Below are 23,246 nucleotides of genomic sequence, written 5' to 3'. Positions count from 1 at the left end.
CACGGGGTTGGGTCGTGCGCCTGCGCCGTAGACGGAGTCAGGGCGGGGGCGCAGCCGCGCTGAAGCCTGGCAGCCGGCGATGGCGGCCGTGGCGGCGTTAGGGGCTGCGGGCCCATGAGGCGGCCCAGGCCCCGCGGACTCAGCACAGCGCGGAAGGGGCGGCGGAGGCGCTGCTCGCACCCAGGCCATGGCGGGCGTGTTCGACATTGACCTGGACCAGCCCGAAGACGCGGGTTCGGACGAGGAGTTGGAGGAGGGGGTGAGAGGGGGGAGCCTGAGCCGGCGAGGGGCTGAGAGGGAGCGGGCCTCGCCAGGGGGTAGGGCGGGGGGGCCCGGCCCAGTCCGGTGAGCGGCCCGACCTGGGATCCGAGCGGGAGACCCGGGCGGGCGACGGGCTCGGAGGACGGGTCCGCTCCGGTGAGGGGCCCGATGCGCCGAGGAGGGTGACGGGGGCCGGCCTAGTCAGCGGGAGAGGAGGGGCGGCCTGGTGAGGGAGCGAGGTGCCCTGTCTGGATGAGCTGCTGCCTGCCTCTGTGGCAATTGCTGCACCACCCCTCGCGGGTGGCACCGCTGTGCGGGTGCAGCTGTGGGCGGCGGTGGGCGACGCGTCCCCCGACGTTAGTCCTAGGCAGTTTGTTTTAACGCCGATGTGCCCCAGTCAGGCGTCACCGTCCTTTCCCCCTTCATATTTGGTGGTTTCCGCCCCCCGCCCGGCTTTTGAGGTGAGGGCTGAGACCTGCACACGGCTGCTGCCGGGTATTTATTTCAGGAGGCTTATCTGCCCCGTGCTTGGACTTTGTAGTTATAAAACTTTCCCATAGTGTAGAACTCAATCTGGTACTAACGATAATAAATTTGAATTGGATCAAATCTTAAGTAACTCAGTAACCATGATTTATTTTTCTAAGAATAGATATATTGAGCTAAGAATCGTCAGTGATTGCCTTTTAGCTGACACACCATAATATGCCAGTCTAAATTTGAGGATGCTTTTATGTGTGAATGAGTGGGTTGTTTTACCTTTTCTAGTATATAATTTAAAAAACAACAATAACCCAGAACTACTTATATTCAGTTCAAAATAGTTTGACATAAGTGTCCCACACATTAGATCAGCCCAGAAATGCTAATCTATATTGGAAAATTTATAATAATCACTTCTGTGCTAACATCTAAAGTCAGAGATGGCATGGTATTTACCAGAGGTGGTTTTTACTACCCTGGGAAAAACTAATTAGTCCCAGTTTAAGGCATTTTCTGCTTTAAAAACTATTTTGTTAATGCATACCATATTACACTTATTGTTTGTTAGGTATTCAAATTGTGGTTATATAAGGCAGTATATTCATAGATTAATTCAGAGTTTTACAAATAGAAAGTAAAACTGCAGTGGTTATAATAGTAAATATATAACTATAACACTGAACAGTTGAATGTCTGTATTTTGGTTCCATATTTTCTCAAGGAAGTCATACATGTCATGGCTCATTTCAGTTTTCAATATTGTATAGAAAAAAGTCAAAAATATTTGGTTATATGAAAACTGCAATAATGCAGAGTTGTAGGCTTGAAGCCTTAAGCAGTCAGAAGCATACAGCATTTCAGACTAACCACCCAGGTCCATTTGGCAATCCAACATTCTGTAGCAGAAGCCCAATTTTGATGTAGTGGAGAGACTGAGACTATTCCTCCATTTTTGAATGGATGTATCCAGAATTTGACAAGATTTGTTCCTGTCCTTGCTGAACTTGCTGGACACTGATGCAATTAGTTTTTACCAATTTTCTGGTTTAAACCGGGCTTAAGATGGTATTTATCAGTGCTGTGGCCAAACTACTTTTCCCCAGGGAATTGTCAATCTTGTCTAAAGTGCACAGGCATTGAACTGCAAGAAGTTTATAGTGATTACCAGGTACAGAAGAGTGATGAATGTTACAGCCTCTCCAAAATAAACTGAGCGCCTCACCTTATGTCAAGCTCCTATTACCTTGCCAATCTGATGTTGCTCTTGATCTTGTGTCTTTAGGGTTGTGCCATTACAGTCTGAAACCAGCCATTGTTTACAGTATTTTTACACAGATTATTTGGTGTCCGTCAGTGTCAATAGTTTAAAAACAGTAAAGACATTATTTTGCTGGCTCACTGTAGCCAATATATCAGAGTAGCAGCCATGTAAGTCTGTATCCGCAAAAAGAACAGGAGTACTTGTGGCACCTTAGAGAATAACAGGAAAGCTTATGCTCAAATAAATTTGTTAGTCTCTAAGGTGCCACAAGTACTCCTGTTCTTTTTGTAGCCAGTATAATTTATCAACTTTAAAGAAAAGACCGTGGGAGCAACATCAGTAACCAACAAAATGCCTGGCTAAAAATGTCCCTCAGATCACACCTTGAAGGCTGCCAACAGTCTCAGATGGTCCATGGAAGTGAGCAAATTGCGGTCCTAGAGTTCCCAAAAGTTCAACCCTAAGGACCGAGAGTCAGCGAATCCTAATTCATCAACCGTTATGACTGTACTCTCCCATAAATGTGGGTAATATTTGCAGCACAATTTCCGTTAGAGTTAATGCGCATTAACAAGCAAACTTGGCTCTCGGGCAGGATGAACAAACTAGTGGGACAATCAATTTCAGTTCATGACTACTTTCATTTTCAGTGTTAGTAACACCAGAAGGGGAAAAAAGCAATAAAATAGGGCATTTGAACAATAAATAAGAGTAGAGTTACTGTAGATTTAGTATAGTTAAAGCAAAACATAGAACCAAAGAGAACACAAGAGCAAATAATTTGAGGGGAGAGGATCAACAGGAAAGCATGAGCTTTATTGAAAGCTACCTCCAGGTGGCATACTGCATAACTTTGAGGAACAGAAAGACATCTCTGAACTGAGAGTTTGAAATCATCAAACTGAATGTGAGCTGGATGTGAAACTATATTAGACTAGGTAATCCTGCAGCTGGAAAGTTTTCACTCCAAAAAGCTATTATAGCAGCAACAAGAACAAGTGATGTTACAGGTGTGCCTACAGATACCGCTAACCTAGGAAATGAAATTGCCACAAGACTTCTTCTGACTAGGGAGATTGCAATTAAGCCACAGTTCTTGGTTGCCACAGAGTTTTACTGAATATAACAGCAGCTTTAATATTTCTCTCATCTGTAAGAAAGTCAAATGACAGTAAATGCAAACCAAAGTGAGACTGTCCAGCTAGCATACCACTAATCTTCAAATGCTTGGTTGTCTGAGATGACAAGAAGGAAGACCCATGGCTTCTTGAATGAAAAACAGATTTAAAAAAAACTTTTAAAAAACAAGTGTAATGCTGATGAAAATGAGACTTGGAAAATGAAAGCCTCTGTTTACAGAACAAGACCAGTGTGGCTGGCAGTAGTGCAAGCTATATATAACATGCTTTCCTAACCAGTATAAGTCAAGCCTACTTGAATCATGGTATGATTGTCAAATAATTGCGGCTAAGTTGCAGACAAGACGTGGAAAAGTAATAATTCACCATTATTATTCGCGGTAATTTCGAAAAGCCAGAGAAGACCTATTTGTTTAAGAAAAATTTGCTGGTGCAATATAAACACACAAGTCTTGTTATGCTTGCTAATTTTTTTGATAACCAGACATTTTGCTGCAACTATATTACAGTAATTAATGCACAGGGCTAACAGCAGGAGCCCTGCTACTGTCAGCTTGGATAAATGGGAAAAGTACTGTATTAATGGTGAAAAAAGTGTGTTGCAAACCTCAAAATGAATGCAAAATTGTGGACTGTGCAAAGTAAGCTAATTAAAATCAGAATTCCAGTGGAAGCCTAATATTGCGGGATCCACAATATCGTGAATTACATAGAGCCTTACTTATTGAATATTTTACAACGTAAAAATGAAAACTGCAGCTTTCAGACCTTTGTATGGCGTCCTTTCCCTAATTATTTAGAATTTCACAGTTAATTCACTATATCTGTTTCCAGTTCCTTTAGTCATCTGGTTCCACAACAAGTCAGATTCTTTAGAGGAAACCTTTGTACAGGATAGCCATTACATGTATGAGTCCTGTTCACCAAAATTCTTACATGAACACAGGTGTAAAAATAAAAATTGAAATGCCACTGCATTTTTACAAGATTTATCTGGAGTTGGATTCATTGCTGCTTGTACAAACATAATCAGATAACTGCAGTTAGCTTAAAAAGTAGTGGATTCGCCTGCTGTAGTTGTGGGATCCTTGGGAATTTTGCAACTTTTCTGCAGAACTCTGTAAATGTTTTGTGAAAGCCTATCATACAAATTGCTTCCTTTTGATAATTTGTTGCATATGACTTCTTGGCCAGTTTAACAAATTTTAGAGCTAAATCAGTCAGACCGTGACATGTCTTTGTTTTTTAAACAAAGCTTACTGTTAGTACTCACTGTTTTTGTTTACAGTTATGGTGTTATTGTAGTGACTTTTTTAAACATTCTCCCCCTCCATCCCAGGGTCAGTTAAGTGAAAGCATGGACCATGGAGGAGTTGGCCAATATGAAATGTAAGTTCCTATTAGAAAACATTTCTATAACATTCATGATAACTACAAATAACTTTTCTATTAAATTAGAGAAAAACTAAGTAAATTAATTCAAGTTTTATAGCTGTATCTTGTAACAGAAGAATTCTATGGAGAAATTGGCAACAATCTGCAGTGTCTTACATTTTGTACCTTACTTGTCCCTACACTTTTACTTTATTTGAATACTATTTGTAATCAGGCTCATTCTGATATATTAAATGTTGTTAATATAGTGCACTTTTATAAAACCCAATTTATCAAGAGATTGCAGAAGACTTTACATTCCTTAAGCTCCTGAATACACATTTAAACATGGCTTTTCCCGGAAGGTGCTATAACATGCGTTCCTAACCAGTATATATCAAGCCTAATCTTGTTTTAAAAAAACGAATTATAAACTCCATTATAGGCTACATCGATTTATTACCTTTCTGGGGGAAAAAGTTTAAAAACTACCATACTTTGGTTTGAACAATTTCACTGTATGAAATCTTGCAGCCTCCTGTGAAGTGGTAGATATTATCTCCATTTTACACAAGGTTCTGACAATGATAGAGAAGTTCTGGTGTTTGCAAGTTCACATAGCAAACCAGTGGCAGATAGGTGAATAGAATTCAGGAGTTCTGACTTCAAGTCTTCTAGAAAACATTGCTGCCCTTAAGTCTCATTAAAACTATCTTGGTTGCTTCGGGGCTAAGTCTGAAAATGCATCATGTTGGAAGGCTCAGTGAGAACGTGGTAGACACACAGCTAAAACACAATTCAATCTTGTCAGCATAGACAGAACCAAACTGTGTTACTGACTTATACTTTGCAGGGTTTAGCATAATTTAGAAACATCATTAACTATTGGGTGAATACTTTGGCAAGATTGAACCATATTTTAGCTTACCTAACTATTTTTGCAAGGTAGTAAGACTTTCATCGTGTAAATATAACTCTACAAATCACACCTGGGAGTCCCGTAACTTTTAATGGAATTTATAAACGTAATTTTTATTTTAAGGGTAGCAGCAATGCTCCTTAATTAACTAAATTGCCAAGGGTGCCTGTTTCTGTTGTCAGAACATGTACACTTTTATAAAATGTCATTTCAGGAAATGCATGACTCTGAATCCTAGGAACTTTCCAAATTTCTGCATTATGCAAGCTGCCACTCATCGCTATACATACACATTAATAGAATTCCTGGTGTTACGATTCTGGACATTTCCTAAGTATACTGTCAGTTGTGCCAGTGAATATAATGTGCTTTCTGTAGAGAAATGTGCATGATTATTCTTTCTTTAACTTCAGTTGATTTTGTAATATACTGTTTTGTCTTTATTCAGTGGCATGGAACATTGTGAAAAATTTGAGATTTCGGAAACTAGTGTAAACAGAGGTCCAGAAAAGATCCGACCAGAATGCTTTGAGTTACTACGTGTACTTGGCAAAGGTGGTTATGGAAAGGTACAAAATCTTCATCTTGGAAAATCCATTATCCATCACACTGGAGGCAATGAAAGAATTTTCTTGTTGGCTCCCTGTTATATGTCCTATATGTTTCCAGAAAAATTCTGCCTTTCCAGAGGCAACAATGAGCTGATGCAAGCCAGAGTCCAGTATGAAATCACCATTCTTTTTTTATTGATGATGCATTTGATCAAAATTGACTTTAGTGATTGTGATCAGTTGCATAACTTTATCACCAGTTGGTAATAGAAGAATTTAAAGTAAATATTAGAATTCTAACTGACACTGTGACTTATAAGGAATTTATTTACTTTTGTTCCATAGGTTTTTCAAGTACGAAAAGTAACAGGAGCAAATATTGGAAAAATTTTTGCCATGAAAGTTCTTAAAAAGGTAACTTGGTCTTTCACTCTTTTGGCTGCTTTCCAATCCAAAAAAGGTGTTGTTTTTTTTTGTTCTCTTTGCAATGTAATTACTATATAATAATTGTTCTAATGTGCCAAGATTGAACATTTGTCATTAATTTATTAAAATTAATCTTTACATCCATTTAAAATTGAAATATGTATTATCACTTTTTCTCGAGCATCTATTGTGTGGTTCTAGACGATTGGTCTCTCTATTTTTAATTACTTTAAAAACATGAGTGAGATTTCATATTTAACAACAATGCAAGAAAAACTAAGCAGTTTTTTTCATGTTGCTGACTCAGTGTTATTGTGACAATTATGTGGAGACTTCTGTAAATTGGAAATAGAACCCTATGTAGAATTCTCATTTAGGAATCCCATGTTCTTTGCTCTCATGTCATTTTTCTTTGTTCTGTAGGCAATGATTGTAAGGAATGCAAAAGATACAGCACACACAAAAGCTGAGCGTAATATCCTGGAGGAAGTGAAGCATCCCTTCATTGTAGATTTAATTTATGCCTTTCAGACTGGTGGAAAACTCTACCTCATCCTTGAGTATCTCAGTGGTCAGTATATTTAATTCTGCTACACAGGAGCTTTTCAGTATCTCTTATTTAATCCAGAAACTGAAAAGTTCTTATTTTTTCCCTTTATAAAAATCCCAGCTAAGCTCTCATAGTTAATTTAAATTATTCTGCACATTTTCATAATTAATCTATAACTCAATCTATATAAATTGCATCACAAAACTGATGTTAAGAATATTTTACAGGGAAGTAAAGAAGGGGGAATTTCTAATTATCGTATACCAGGAATTCTGTCTCCAGGGTCCTCCTCTGACTCCTAATTGATACTTCCTGTATTAGTGAATATTCACCCACTTTTCACGCATTAACAACCCTGGATTAAAATAGTCTTCTGCAGAGTGTAATTCCATCATCTATCCTTTGATAAGGGAATGTGTAGAAATGAAAAAATGTATTTTTCAGTATCAGTGTAACAGAAATATGGATTCTTGCTTCTAACATCTTATTTTCTCCTTGTAGGAGGAGAACTATTTATGCAGTTAGAGCGAGAGGGAATTTTTATGGAAGACACAGCCTGGTATGTGAAACAAAACTGGCATTTTTGTGGCTTAGTAGAATTCAAGAGAGAAACATACAACTGTATTTTAATAATCTAGTTTAGTGAGCTAGGCAGTTCAATGAGTCTTTCGTGGAGGTGGTGGCTGTTCCATATATCTTACTCTGCTGAATCTCTGACCAGCTAGTGTAGGAATGGCATTACAGTCTGTGAGAAGGTTCACTGCCCACCCTATTGAAGGTTGTCATTATGCTCTACTGGAACATAGGCATGTGCTTGCAGAGGGGAGGCACTTGATTTGTTGGGGAATGGCAGCCTACACCTGAATTTCTAGGAACCTTCTGCATGAAAGAAAAACCTTGCTTTGAGTGCATTGGGTAAAAGTTTGTAGCTTCTGTTGGCTGCAGTTCACTTTAGAAGTGGTGTAATTACTGTATTTGTCCTACTTGTTCTGAGCACATACATGAAGAAAGAACTGAACATCTGTGTAAATGATCATTCTGCTTAGAGAGCCTTTTCGGTAGCTACATTTCACACATGACCTAGGTAAATGAAGTGCACTTTCTTGATTAGGCTTTACACAGCACAAAGAGGGGATGATAGCTCCATCTTCCCACAACATATGCTGTGAGTGTTTTGGAACAGCTCAGATGTACATATAGGATTGCAGCTGTATGCTACAGAGAGCACTGCAGCACAGAGCTTTCCTCTTCGTTTCCCAGAACAGGGCATCAGTTTAGAGCCAGACTTAATGACTAGCAAATTCAGATTGCAACAAAAATATTCAAGACAGAGTAACTACTAAGCAAATTAACCTAATGTTGATGGTGTAATTTTGTTGTTCCATTGTGTTCCTCTGCCCTTTGGCAAATAAACCTCAATAGCATAATTATTCTAGTAATTTATTCTATGATGCACATCTAACTATACTTTCAAGGAATCATTGCTATGTACTAGCAAGTATAATTGTTTTAGTGCTTAAGATGCTTTGTGTGGTTGAATGAGTTTAATTGTATCAAATCCCTTTTGTTTCAGCTTTTACTTGGCAGAGATCTCAATGGCTTTGGGGCATTTACATCAAAAAGGAATCATCTATCGAGATCTGAAGCCGGAAAATATCATGCTTAATCGTCAAGGTGGAAATATAGTAAACAATTGTGTAGCCAATAATCCTCTCAAAATCCTTTCTCACAGGTCACAGCATAATATAAAATTACCTCAGAACACTGTTACTACTGTTATCCTTCTTTTTTCCTGATACACCCATACAAGTAGCTGCCATTTGCTAATCTCTAGTCATGGCATGGCGTTCATTGTAGTAGTTACAGCACTTTAGGAACGGGCAAGAGACTTTTAGAGTAAACCCACTGGAGACTTTTCTATTCATTAGTGGGATATTCTCATGCAGCTGAGTCATCTGTGCATGATATCTGAATTCAAACCTGCTCTGTAATTTTCATGTTTACAAATAACTGTGCTAATACTGATGTTCTAGCTTTTTAAAAGGAAACAATTAAAAAAAAAAAAAACCTGTCACTTTACTTGATCGTAGCAGTAAGTTCAAAGCTCTGTGTGTGTTGAGCACTAATGCTTGCAGCACTATTGATTAGTGCCAGCAAATCCTAGCATTAAAGAGCTAAAAGACTACTTTTAAGCTGTTCACTGAGTGTGAATGTTTACTAGTGCATAGTGGTACTGGAGAGTGAAAGTTTTATAAATTAGAAATGAATTGTGACACTGATTTTGATTTCTAAATTCTGGAGTAAGCATAAGACTAGGTGACTTGATTTCATCACGGCAGCAGTGCAGTCTTTTATAGGGATATTGTTTGCATATATGTAAAAAACTTGTATATGATTAATTAAAAAAACTTTAGTGCATTGTGCAAATAATCAACAACTTGATTCTGCATGAATGGGAATAAGCTCATATAAAAACAGTCAGGAGGCTGCTACTTAGGCACAAAGAAACAGATCTAACTAGTAGAAGGATTGCAATAAGATGTGAACAGTTAGTTTATTTTGAGTTTCTACAGGTCTAAGTAATGAGAACAGAAAATGAAGAAATAATTTTTTTCATGGCTTTGAGATTCTCTTGGTGTCTTGGCTGTGTTTTTGTTCCTCTCCACCGAATGACAACCCTTTTTCATGCAAAAATAAGCCTGTAAAACTGACTATAGTTCTAAGATTTTTTTTAAATGACTAAGAAGTCATTTTTCAGTCTTATCAGATCAATAGAAGAAGACTTTGATGCCTACTGGGAAGAGTCCTGTTTTGTTACTATAGGCAATAGACATATTTGCACTGTCCATTTTATAAATTACACATATGTTCAGTTGCTGATGTGCATGTAATTCCGTTGTCAGAATTTGGAGTGTTTTTAGAATTAGATGTTTTTTCTTTTATTTCAGGTCATGTAAAACTAACAGACTTCGGACTATGTAAAGAATCTATTCATGATGGAACAGTCACACACACTTTCTGTGGAACAATAGAATACATGTGAGCTGCATGATGAAACAGAAAAGTATTACTCTGGTCTGGGGGTAATGGCTAAATTTTACCTTTTTTAACTGATGGTTCAATATGTTCAGTTATTTATGGAACTTTCAGATTATAAATGTGGATTATGTTTAAAAACTTGAAACCTGAGCCGTAATTGAATGTTTAATAAAATACTTTCATATTTCTAATTTTTCTCATTCTAGGGCCCCTGAAATCTTGATGAGAAGTGGGCATAATCGTGCTGTGGACTGGTGGAGTTTGGGGGCACTGATGTATGACATGCTGACTGGAGCAGTAGGTGCACAGTTAAAAACTGCATACATTTTATTCTACATCACTAATCACTGAAGCTCATGTTCAGGTGTAGGCATAGATAGATATGTATGTACTGCTGCTGGTAAGAAACCTAACTAAAATGGCTAGACCTTTTTAACCATGATCTTGGGCTGTTCTGTAATAGCCCAAGCAAATATTTGGAAGTCACATATGACGCAATTATGTCCCTGTTTCACAAGTGGGTGAAACTAGCCTTGTTCCATGTATGCAAATGAAGAGAGCTGAACAGGTATTTGCTAGTTACTGTGGGTCACAAGTTCATTTCAATGGGGTTGCCTAGGCAGGGCCGGCATTAGACTCTTAGGGGCCAAGAGCAGAAAGCTGAAGCCCGAACCCCTCTGTGCAGGGCTGAAACCAAAGCCTGAGTAACTTAGTTTCACAGGGCCCCCTATGGCATGGGGCCCCATGCAATTGCCCTGCTTGCAATGCATTTTTTATTTAAAATATTCTGGAGTAACACTGAGCACTGGGGTCACGTGGTAATTTTTGTTGTCAGGAGCGGGGTTGCAGTGTAATAAAGTTAAATAGGTTAGGGGTTTGTTATAGAAGTGGATGGGTGAGATTCTGTGGCCTGCATTGTGCAGGAGGTCAGACTAGATGATCATAATGGTCCCTTCTGACCTTAAAGTCTGTGAGTCTATAACAACTGTGCTAGATTTTTTCACGTGGTTTTCTTCACACTGCAATGATGTTTTTCAGCCCCCGTTCACTGGGGAGAACCGAAAGAAAACCATTGACAAGATTCTCAAATGTAAACTCAACTTGCCTCCCTACCTCACGCAAGAAGCCAGAGATCTGCTTAAAAAGGTAAAGTTTTAATTAATGTTAAACCTACATGTATATGCAGATACTAGAAACATACTAATCAATATTGCTGTACTGCTTTTTCCCAGGTGAATCATAGTGCTACTATATTTCAGTCAACTTAATCTTTTAATGGAGCTCAGTTCAGTCTTCAAGTTGCATGAGGCAGAAAATAATGCTTTGTTTGAAAACACAATTCTAAAGTTGTTCTGAGAACTGCCTTAAGATTGTTAACAGAGACAATGTGGGTGAGATAATGTCTTTTTTTGGACCAACTTTTGTTGGAGAGAGAGACAAGCTTTTGAGCTTACACAGAGATCTTCTTCTGTGTAAGCTCAAAAGCTTCTCTCTCCAACAGAAGTGGTTCAATAAGAGATATCTCACCCACCTTTTCTCTAGTGTCCTGGGACCAGCATGGCTAGAACAGCACACATGCTGTACAATGAAATTACAATTTGAATATCTTCAATTATTGTAACCACTACGTGGTTAGTTCAAATAATTTAACACGGATGTAAAGTGTTTCTATTAATGATTTTTAGTAGAAATACTCTTCAAAAATTGTTTAACCATTTCAGTAAATTTTTATTTCCTTGGTGTTTTTCTCCTCTAAGCTGCTAAAAAGAAATGCTGCCTCACGTCTAGGAGCTGGTTCTGGAGATGCTGGAGAAGTTCAGGTAGATCTTGTTTAATTTCTCTTGATTATCTTATTGAGAAACAAGATTCAAGGAAGAATAGACATGGGAGAACATGTCATTCTCTGAAGCACGGTGAGAGCAGAGGCAGGGATTTAGACAAATGGTCAAATGTTTCCTCTGAGGAATTTAAGGAAGGGTTAAATAGATATCTAAATAATAAAAGGCTCAAGGAAACAGTTAGCGGGGTGAAGGATGGAGTCCTGAGGATTTAATTGCTCTTCTCCCCCTCAATTTTTTTTCACTTTCCTACATCCCATGTCTCCCTTTCTTTATCGGTTACTCACTGAACAAATTATACATTGTGGTATTCTAACGGATTGGTGAATAACCGACACATTATTGCATTTGGGGTTGAGTATCTTTCAAGAAATATGTTACATTTTGCACTCCTAATGTGAAACAGGTGTAATTCAATTATTTCATCTACTACAAAATTATTTAAAGCTTGTCCTCAGCCTACACAGGTTGGGTTTTGTGGCTATATTTAAACATCTCCTGTACAACTCACATCATACCATGTTTTAATAGTTCTATGGTTAATTTTGTCAGTTTTTATGACATTGCTATTAGAAATTCATCTGAAATATTTTCAAGAGATGTAGATGTGCGTGGCACATCACCTAGATTGGTACTATGAAGTTAATTTCTTCTGTAACTTGAACAGATCAGAAACTAAAAGAATAATAAGCAAAACGAAAGCCTACATATGCATAAAAGTGACAATAGGCATAATGTGCAGAATGGCAATATTTCACCATTCCCAGCAAGTTGTAGCAGAAGATGAGATATCAGGTACTGAGAAGCTTTCACAAATCATTGTCAGTCATCCTTATGTTCTAAAGGATGGCAAATTTCTCTATTTAGAAAGCAACAAAGAGTCCTGTGGCACCTTATAGACTAACCGACCTATTGGAGCATAAGCTTTCATGGGTGATTACCCACTTCGTTGGATGTTCACCCATGAAAGCTTATGCTCTAATAGATCTGTTAATCTGTAAGGTGCCACAGGACTCTTTGTCGCTTTCTACAGATCCAGACTAACACGGCTACCCCTCCGATACTTGACTCTATTTAGAAAGTGACACTTTCTAAAAAGCCAATACATCTGCCATACATACAGTCTTTGATTGTTGGTGGTAGTCAATTTTTGCATCTATGAAGTTAAATACATTTGGCATGTAATAGCCCTAAGAAGCTCATATGTACTATCACATTGAAATCATAAACAATCAAGTGACCGTGGTATTACTCCATCTCATACATTTTCAGTCAATAGAATGACATCAGATTTGATGTGTAGGCAAATGAAATTCCCAGTCTACATTTCATTAAACCTCCAGCTGCCATTTTCTTTTAATCCAGTATTTCACTGCTAGTGACATACATAATGAACTGTGAATTTAGAACTTAATTTTGTTAGATTGAGGCAGTCTCATGAGGAAATCCTGATACAATCACACATTTTACTGAAAGTTTATATTTAAGAATTTTTCAGTGACAATTTTAAGCTATTTGTGACTATTCTAAAGAGCACTCTAGGACAAATAATAGAAGCTGCACTTGAAGTACACACAGTTTTGGAAGGAAAGGAGCCTAAAATTGAGGTCTAAAGAGACCTAGCTTATTATTCCTCAGATATTCTCATCTTAGCTTGCTTTACGAACATTAGAAAATATAGCTCATTTTCCTATCTACAAGGTCGTCAAGTATCCATTCTTAATTTCTGCCAGGAAGACCAATTATGCTTTTCATTCTTGTGAATTTTCTTAGGTTCACCCTTTCTTCAGACACATTAACTGGGAAGAGCTGCTAGCTCGGAAGGTGGAACCTCCCTTTAAACCATTATTGGTACGTACTGGGAATACAGTAAATTGTTTGTTTGTTCCTTGTATGCCTTTTAGCAGCAGTTCTCAAACTTTATGACTTACCATATTGGATCTAAAATTCAAAAGTACTTGTCATGCTACCTTTGTAACTACTCAGTTATAATGGATTTATACTCTGATAAACTGATGCATATATTACAGTTTGAGAACCTCTGCTCATAGTATTGTAAAAGCTGCACACTTAATTGAAACAACTTCAGTTTCTGGTACTCAGATGTAGCATTGCTATCAGAGCTAGGGTTAGAAGAAACCACCCATCTCAGGACATTCCATAGGGCCCTTTTGAGAATTGATGCCAGTAAAAACACTCAAGAATTAAAAGGCCTTGTCATGACTGTCCACAGACACTTGCCATTGTACTAAGGACACTGGATAGCATTACTGTGTTCCTCCCACCTCAAGTACTCTCTCTGCCCTCGGGGGGGAGCTTGCTTTTTTTAAGTGGACAGGATCGTATGTTGTAGTTATGTTCCTGAGAAATGCCATCTTTAAGTGAAACGATGTTAAACTAATCCAGTTTTCCCATAAGATTTAATGTAAATGCAGGGGGTTAGAGTCCAAGGAAATTTTTGGGGGGCAGACAAAAGGCATTCTATACTGTACAGTACTGTACTGTGGTTTAGAAGTGCCCCTGGCTTATCCCACACAGGCACAGCTCGCTGCAGGCAAGGACACTAGGAAGCACCTTTGCAGCTGCAGCGGCAGCTTCCCCGGAGAAGAACAGGCGCCAATTTTGCTGGGGGATGCTCCAGGCCCACCTCTTCCTTTCCACGCTCGACTCCAGGCCCACCTCTTCCCACCCCCCACTCCACCTCCTCTCTGGAGCAGCTGCATCCCCGCTCCCCCCAGTCCTAAACGCTGCCAAACAGCTGTTGGACGGCGCTTAGGACTTTCTGGGAGGGAGGGGGAGGAGTGGAGACGGTGGGGGAAGCGCTGGGAGGGAGGTAGAGAAGAGAAACATGTGCCAGTGCTCCCTTGTAAAGTCACTGCTCTTCCACAGACTCTTAGAAGCAGTGGACAGAGCAGGCAGCCAAATGACATTATAAGGGAGCATTGCACAACTTTAAACAAGCATGTTCCCTAATTGAACAGCAACGTAACTTTGAAACAACCTTAAGCAGGAGGACGTTAAGTGAGGAGTTACTGAACAGATCCAGTGTAGACTCCTCATTCTTAGTTTTACTGATTATTTTCCATTAATCCCAGATTGTGGAAGAAGTGGAGCAGTTCCATTTCAATTTTACATCCTCTTATTTGTAACCACCTGGCTACACAGGCTCAGAGGTGCAATTCTTACTTCTGAATTTGTTTCTAAGCATCAGCCATGCAGCCAATACTTGACTGAAACTAAAATTTTAAATAGTCACTCAGTAAAATGTGAATCAAGTCAATTTTATTCAACATCTTGAGTGTTACCTCATTAATATTTATCTTGCACATAGTTTTACAAGCATCCATTTAACTTTAATCTTAATATGGCAATATTGTTAATAAGGCCCAAGCCCCTAATCTATTGGACTGAAGTTCAAAAAAGAGGCTGATATTTTTGAAAATGTCTCCTGTACATGATGACTGAACTAGCATCTGATAACTTCAGCAAATTCTGTAGTTTGCTAATCAGTTATACTAACCAGTTTGCTAAAGTAAGGCACGATATCTGTATAATTGAGGCTGATTTTCTTAACAATCATTCAGGGATCTGTGAGAAAACATAAATTGGGAGAACTGCCATTGGAAAAATCTGTTCAGTTCCTCAGCTGAACAATAGACAGTTACTTGGTAGTCATCTTTTTCAATTAATGCTTCCTGTCCTTTGCAAGACGATCATTTTTGCTTCTATGAAAATGTGCTGGATTATTTAGTGTGTGAAATTCCAGTAGACTAACTGGTGTAACTTCCATACTGGGAGTGACCCAGTGTTTAGCTCTCTCACAAACCTGGTATTTGTTTCTATTGTAATTTGAGATTATTTTAAAGACATCTTTTTAATTTTGTGTTCCTTTTTGATCCATAATTCTTGCCCCTCCCCCTTGCCTTTATTTCTCAGTGTCAGTGCCCATAGTGACCTCCCACTGGCAACGGCAGGATTCCGACTCCTCTCCAAGGTTTTACTACAGCAGAGCTCTGCCAAAAACCTATGGGATGAACTCCATCCAGAGGCTTCACTGATCACCGCTAAGCCATTTGGTTGATATCTGTATTATAAACCCTTAATCATTTTGTTTTTGCAAAGCAATCCGAAGAGGATGTGAGCCAGTTTGATTCAAAGTTTACACGTCAGACACCTGTTGATAGCCCAGATGACTCAACTCTCAGTGAAAGTGCCAACCGGGTCTTCCTGGTAAGTGAGCCAGGGATTTGTGTGTGTTGACTTTGGAGAGGTACATTGTGTTCTTGTTTGGAAATGGTATAGTGCATTTCAGTCAAATTCCTTCTCTGGAAAGAAAAGGTTGAATCTTACCACTTATAAGAGTGACAACTATTTGTGTCAGACAAGTTCTAATACATCAAAATTTTAAATATATTACTCCTTGCAGAAGGGTAGCTTCTTTTTGGCCATTTTGCCTTGTAACCTTTGATATTTACTTAGGCTGGGTTACAGCCTCATTTTTACACAGGACAATAAGATTCTAGATTTTAAAAAGGGAATCTTGTTCACATTTTGTAGTAAAATGGACACTAATTCTAAATTGCAGTAGGAGCGAAATTGCTTATTACTTCAATAGGAATGCAGAGAGAACTATGTCCAAAGTGGTTACAGTGTAGATCAAAATTATATTGTCTTTGAGCATTGCTTATATGGATCTATAATCTGAACTGCAATGTCTGGGCTGCCCAAGCACACTGCCTATATCTGTGGAGGGGGATTACACTTGCATTCCCCACCTAAGGAATTAAGGAGTCGTAGTACCAGCCATCCGTTAGGTCACTTTAGAGGACAGGATTAGAATTCAAAATGACCTTGACAAATTGGAGAATTGGTCAGAATTCAACAAGTTGAAATTCAGTAAAGACAGGTCCAGAGTTTTATGCTTAGGAAGGAAAAATCAAATGAACAACTACAAAATGGGAAATAACTGGCTAGGCAGAAGTACTTCTGGAAAAGATCTGGGGGTTCAAGCGGATTGCAAATTCAGTATGAGTCAATATGATGCAGTTCTGAAAAAGGCTAATAGCATTCTGGTATATATTAACAGGAGTGTTGTATCAGTGGTTTGAGCATTGGCCTGCTAAACCCAGGGTAGTGAGTTCAAATCTTAAGGGAGCCATTTTGGGGCAAAAATCTGTCTGGGGATTGGTCCTGCTTTGAGCAGGGGGTTGGACTAGATGACCTCCTGAGGTCCCTTCCAACCCAGATATTCTATGTAAGACCCTGGAGGTAATTGTTTCAGTCTGCTCAGCACTGGTGAGGCCTCAGGTGGAGTACTGTGTCCAGATCTGGGTGCCACACTTTAAGAAAGATGTGGAGTGAGTCTGGAAGAGAGTAACAAAAATGATAAAAGGTTTAGAAAACCTGACCTATGCGGAAAGATTGAAACTGGCCACTTTTGGTCTTCAGAAAAGAAGACTGAGGGGAAACGTGATAAGACTTCAAATATATCTCAAGAGCTGTTACAAAGAGGATAGTGATCAGTTGTTCTTCATGTCTATGTTCTTAATCTACAGCAAAGGACACTTAGGTTAGGATGTCTGGGTTAGGAAAATTTTTCTAGCTATAAGGATAGTTAAGCCTTGGAATAGGATTCCAGGGGAGGTTGTGAAATGCCCATCATTGGAGGTTTTTAAGAAGAGGCTGGAGAAACACTTGTCAGGGATGGTCTTTGTATACTTGGCCTACCTCAGTGCAGAGGGCTGGACTAGCAGACATCTTGAAGTCCCTTCCTGCCCTACATTTCTGTGATTCTATGGTCATAAAAATAAACCTTTCCTACCAATCACAATGAAATTATTCCTGTCTTCCAGGGTTTTACGTATGTGGCTCCATCCGTACTTGAAAGCGTAAAAGAGAAGTTTTCTTTTGAACCAAAAATTCGATCACCTCGCAGATTCATTGGCAGTCCTAGGACACCAGTCAGGTATTTTTTTTTTTTTAACAATTTACTTTTCAGTGAGCAATTGTAAATTATCTCCATTAAAAACATTAAGAATTTGACCTTTTTTTCTGAAAGAACTAGGGTGCTTATTTTTAAACACAACATGTTTTCTGCACATTTTACAATCAGCTTCCCTGCAGGAAAGCTTATGTGTGGCAGCACAGGAAACACTGATCTGCCTGATACACATTATTGGTACATCCTGCCATTCTGGTGACTTCAATACACCACCCTTTCAAACTGCTGCTGGATCCTTTATATGTTCCTGTGCTGCTCATGATGAGAGTAATGTTAACGCAAAATCTCCCTTCTTCCACACACCTACAAGCATGTTACATGGTGAATGCCAAATGAGAAAAGTCTAGTGTCTGTGTGTCTAGTTTATAGTGAGGTTTGGTAGGAACTAGCCCAGATACATGCTTCTCTCAAACCAGGAAAGGGGAAGCAAAAATTGAACACTTCAGAGAACAGGCATTTATGCTCCATTTCTTGCAGTGTGAAGGAAATGTCTTAGCATCGCATGTATCCTCAGTGCTAAGTAATTTATATTTTTTGTCTTAAAGCCCTGTAAAGTTCTCCCCTGGGGATTTCTGGGGAAGAGGTGCTTCAGCCAGTGCACCAAATACGCAGACACCTGTGGAATATCCAGTGGAGACAAGTGGAATAGAACAAATGGATGTGACAGTTTGTGGAGAGGCCTCAGCACCACTTCCAATCCGACAACCAAACTCTGGGCCATATAAAAAACAAGCCTTTCCCATGATTTCCAAACGGCCAGAGCACTTACGCATGAATCTATGACGACACAACTTTTTTTTTTTTAAACCCATAAAGGTGGAAAAACAAAGAATGGACATAAGCCCCCTGCCAGTTGAAATGTGAGGGCTCATATGGTTTACTTTTTAAAAGTGACAGTTATCAAAGTCATTGCACAGAACGACTTGGAAAGAAAAGAAAAACAAACACGTGGATTTTTTTCTATTAATCAATGGTGCATAAAAAAACTTAAGCAAAATGGTATTGCAGAACTCTAGGCACATCAGCTAACTGATTCCCAGTGACATCATCTCGCCTTATCAAGGATTTTTCAGGTTGATAGCTTGAAACTGACAGTATTAAGGGTAGGATGTTGCTCCAGAATCACTGTCTAGTCATGATTGTGTCAAGAAGGGTTAGCCGTTTCACTAGGCAGAGTGTGAAATGCCTATAATTCTTGCGTCTGAGGATTAATTAGCATGCAGGCTTGGTCCAGCTGTTTCCTACAATGGTGTGGAATCAAAGATGAAAGATAAACTTAACAATTGATGTTTCACGTGCAAACAACTTAATGAATTTTTTTTATATAAATATATATTTTTCAAATAGATTTTTTGATTCAGCTCATTATGGAAAGTATCCCAAAATTTAAAACAATTATTTGTTTATGTGAAGAAAAGGTAGACTCACTTAGTTCTTTTTCTTCTCCTGGTGAAACAGTACATTGATAACGGAATCATTGTTAATTACATACACGGGTGTTGGGGGTAAGAGGAGGGAGAGAATTGTCTTATTTGCTTACCCAGCTAAAATATCTATATCATCTGTATTGCTAAGAAAAACAAATCCTAATCAAATGGCAATGCTGCTATGTTCTAGGCTTAACTGGAAGCCATGGGCTGCACACATGTCCTTCATATTTCACCATTGTTTTTGGCAGACATTTCACTGGAAAAAATTGCCTTTCATTTGTATGCCAGTCATTTGGTTCAAGACAGCTGAACGTGTTCAGATTCTTATCCATCTAAACAGGTCAGGATAAAATCCATCAGAAGGCAAGCGTCAGGGAATGCATTGCCACAGTGAACATCTACAAGTTTAACAAGTCATAAGTGAATAAAAGCTTTTCAACTAATGGGTAAGAATTGGAGGGATTTTTGTATGGTTTTTGTCTCACATTTCCACAAAAATTAAAGTAACTTTTCCCCTGTGCTGGGGCAACAAGTTTGCTGATTGTATTTAAAAAAAAAAAAAGAGAGAGAAGTATTAGATGGCCTTTCAATGAATGTCTTCCACAGTGGGTCAGAACTTTAGCAACTTAATTTAGGAAACATGTTCTAAAGATACTATTTATGTTCTTGAAATTGTCATTAAATCTGTACAAATGATTTACAGGTACAAAGAATAAAATAAAGGTAACTGTACCTTACTTAAATACTTCCTGCCTTAAAGAAAGCATTTCCATGAACATAGCTGGTGAAAGGGTTAATATCTGCAGAGCTTTACCCTAGTTAGAGTGAGTGTGTGTGTGTGCGCGTGTGTGCACGTGTAAGTGATCATGCAACTGCATACAAGTCCTGTCACTTTTCGCTTGCCTCATGTTGCATTATCTTCAGACTGACTGTGCAAAGTCTACTTCTGGTGTTTCATAACAGTAGCGATCTCTTTATAAATTCTGCTTGCTCTTTGTATAGTGAATCTTCTTGAGCCATAGGATCCAAGCCATAAAACTCTCTAAGCACGTTGAATCCAGTCAGAGAGGCACCACCTTCTACAACTTGCAAGTCAGTAGGGTTGAATGAAATCTTATTAATCCCCCTATAAAATGCGAATATCAGTACTTGACTTTTTAATTTTCTTATGATTAGCAAAATTACTATTAGCAGTTTTCTTTCTGAGGAGCCATTTGTGGTGGTCTGTTTTTCATTTTTATAAGGAAAATCAAGTTATGGTAACAATAAAGCTCCATGAGTTTGCCAGCACCGTCAGCCCAAAAATTGTACTGGAAGAAGAGTGCCATTTTTCATTCTTTTATGGGGCCATTGGTGACATGTTGTGGTACTGAGACCATAACCCTCATACTCTATACATATAAAGCACATTTGCAACAGGCATCACTTCAAGCAGTATCTGCTTTGTGCCACTTGTTATAGAGGTTTCCAAACATGTTTACTAAATACAGCAGAAGTGATATGAAAGACCAAAATCGATTTATTTTTTTTAAAGCCAAACAATTATCTCTTGCTCCTATTTACAAGTAACAGTTGTGCTGTGGCTGGCTGGATATAATCATCCAATAGAATTGATTAGTATGGCTGGCAAGAATGGCAAGAGTTGTTAGTCAGAGTTCATTGCTTAATTACATATCCAGTTTATTATTTTAAAAGTAAATTTCATGTACTATTAAAAATGTTTCATCGCCTAGACATAAGTCTAATACCCTACCATAACTGTGAAACTTTTGGAGTGTGACTCAGACAGCAAGCACACACTATGCAATATGGTTTATCCTGTATTTATTTGTAAAAATATCAGACATAGATCTTCTTTATATATATATATATATTAGTGTCAATATTAATAGTCATGAACTTTTAAGGGGAGTGAAGTTCTAACTCCTGTATAGCTACTTCAGACAAATGCTAGTATACAGAATGCATTGAATATTGGAGAGCTTAACAAGTGCTTTTTTTGTTCATTTCAAAAATTGTCTTAAATTTTTCTTTAGAGTATAGAATCTTATTTTTATTTTTTACAAGCTGTGCTTTTTTTAATTATAATCACTGAACATTTTGCTATCATTTGACTTTTATAGGATTTTTGTAGCATTACAAAAATATAGTAAAACTGAGGTTAATATCTGCTGTGGGTAACCATGTAAAAGTATTAAATCTTAAACTTGAACCAGATTCAGTTTTTTTTACTAGATGTTAAATTAGAGGGCTATTTTGTTCTGCAGTTCATTCTAGAAACTATAAAGACTTACAGGTTGGCTGTGTTACCAGCATTTTTTTCTTTCCCATTTGATGTGGAACACTTTCAACACTTTCTCTACAGAAGGAGTGATACATACATACATTTGATTCCATTAATGTACTGAACTTTGTAATTTTGGGAATGCTGGAATAATTCCTACCGAGACTGTCTTAATTGTGCCATCTGACATTTGAATGTCATCCTGGTATTAGCTGGTAATAAAATATAAAAATGCATCACTTGTTCTCTTGAATATCCTTTTAAAAAAAAAATTGTATTCCTATAAGAAAAGCTAAATTTCTGGAGAACAGACATTAATGTTTGTGTCCACTCTAATTCTAGAGATATTGGTTTTCTCGGGTTTATTGTCTCCTTAATAAATGAGTAACTCCTGGTCTGTTAACAGTCATGGAAGAGTACATATTCAGATCAAGAGGGAGACTGCAACTCTTGAATATCAGAAAACCAAAGCATTTGTTGCCCAGTCTCTACAGCAATAGTCTCAAGTAATCTGTGTTCACAAAGCAAGATACTGTTTGTCCATTGTTCCAGGTACTGCTACACTTAATCTACTGGGGGGGGGGGGGAAATTCCTGTTAATCAAGAGTCTGTCCTTATCATGAACAGCACAAGTATTGTCTCAAGGAAATAAGACATTTCTATGCTACGTGTGTAGATTCTTGGGGGCTGAGGGTGTGTGGTTCGTTGTGTATTTTTACAAACTATTCTTTTCTGCTATATCAAATTGACTTTGTATCTATCTGTAAAACTCTTCAGCTGCCTTATTAGGAGTGGTATGAGGGTAATCCCCGTTCTGCTTTTCATTTTGTATTTAGTTTACTGTAATAAAATATACTTGATTTGTGAATGGATGTAAATAGCAATTAAATGCAAATTTGAATGAACATATGCTAGTAGAAGTGACTTATTTTTTTTCTGTTAAATAGGGTAACCCCTAAATTTGACAGTTTGGACCTTCATCCATAATTTATACTTCATGAAATGGAGGAAAACCTTAGTGAGTTTTAAGAAGTGGCCCTGCTGAAGCTAGATGCAACCAAGTAATGTGGTTTATGAAGTGTGGTACCTCAGCTACGTCCTTAAGCCTTTGAAAGGTGGCTGTGAATTGCCATTAGTTATCTACTTGTCAGTGGTCTGCCTCCTGCAGGGTGAGACATGGATCTCTCTGTGTAAGTGTAGCTGAAGGCAGTGCTTTGGAGGTTGATAGGGAAGGGAGATGCTTCTCTCCCTAGACATGATGTTGACAAACAGACGAGAGGAAGGATGGCATTCAAGTTATGTAAGTTACTCACTTTTTTCTTCTACATCTAAGCTGAAATGCATTCTCACATCTGAGAAGTGTCAAGCTTTTGTTTTAGTTCCTTATTTTGTTTTTGTAATCAACTTATTTTTATTAAGATTACTGGGTTTGGATAACTTCAGTCAGTTCTCCCCAAATAAAAGAGAACCCCAGGGAGGGGTGGTATAGAGTTTCTGGAACCTACTGTCTGATGTGTCCTCTCCCTGTGTTGCGTGAACACCAAAGGACCAAGCTAGAGATCAGTTGGTAGCCAAGTTAGCCATGGTATTTTTTTTTCCCAATTCAAGTTGAGCATAGTCCATTGGTTGCCTTACAGGAAAATTCCTAAGTGATCTCTGTGGGTCAGAGGACATCATCAGGTAAACTTGT

At 38.4% G+C, this 23,246-nt stretch overlaps 1 protein-coding gene across 1 annotated transcript; it reads left to right on the top strand.

The window, feature by feature from the left end:
• The first annotated feature begins 13 nt into the window (after positions 1–13).
• Positions 14–22,461, top strand: RPS6KB1 (ribosomal protein S6 kinase B1). Its single transcript, XM_039507382.1, has 15 exons — positions 14–259; positions 4,484–4,533; positions 5,886–6,006; positions 6,334–6,402; positions 6,838–6,985; positions 7,466–7,523; positions 8,538–8,638; positions 9,913–10,003; positions 10,210–10,300; positions 11,042–11,149; positions 11,761–11,823; positions 13,615–13,692; positions 15,964–16,071; positions 17,694–17,806; positions 18,388–22,461. The coding sequence occupies exons 1-15, from the start codon at positions 188–190 to the stop codon at positions 18,623–18,625; spliced, it is 1,509 nt and encodes a 502-aa protein (XP_039363316.1). The 5' UTR covers positions 14–187; the 3' UTR covers positions 18,626–22,461.
• The last annotated feature ends 785 nt before the right edge of the window (positions 22,462–23,246 follow it).

Source organism: Mauremys reevesii, linkage group 20 (genome assembly GCF_016161935.1).
Source record: "Mauremys reevesii isolate NIE-2019 linkage group 20, ASM1616193v1, whole genome shotgun sequence".
Classification (NCBI taxonomy): Eukaryota; Metazoa; Chordata; order Testudines; family Geoemydidae; genus Mauremys; species Mauremys reevesii.
The sequence above is the reverse complement of the archived record's forward strand: the minus strand, read 5'-3'. Positions and strand labels throughout refer to the sequence as shown.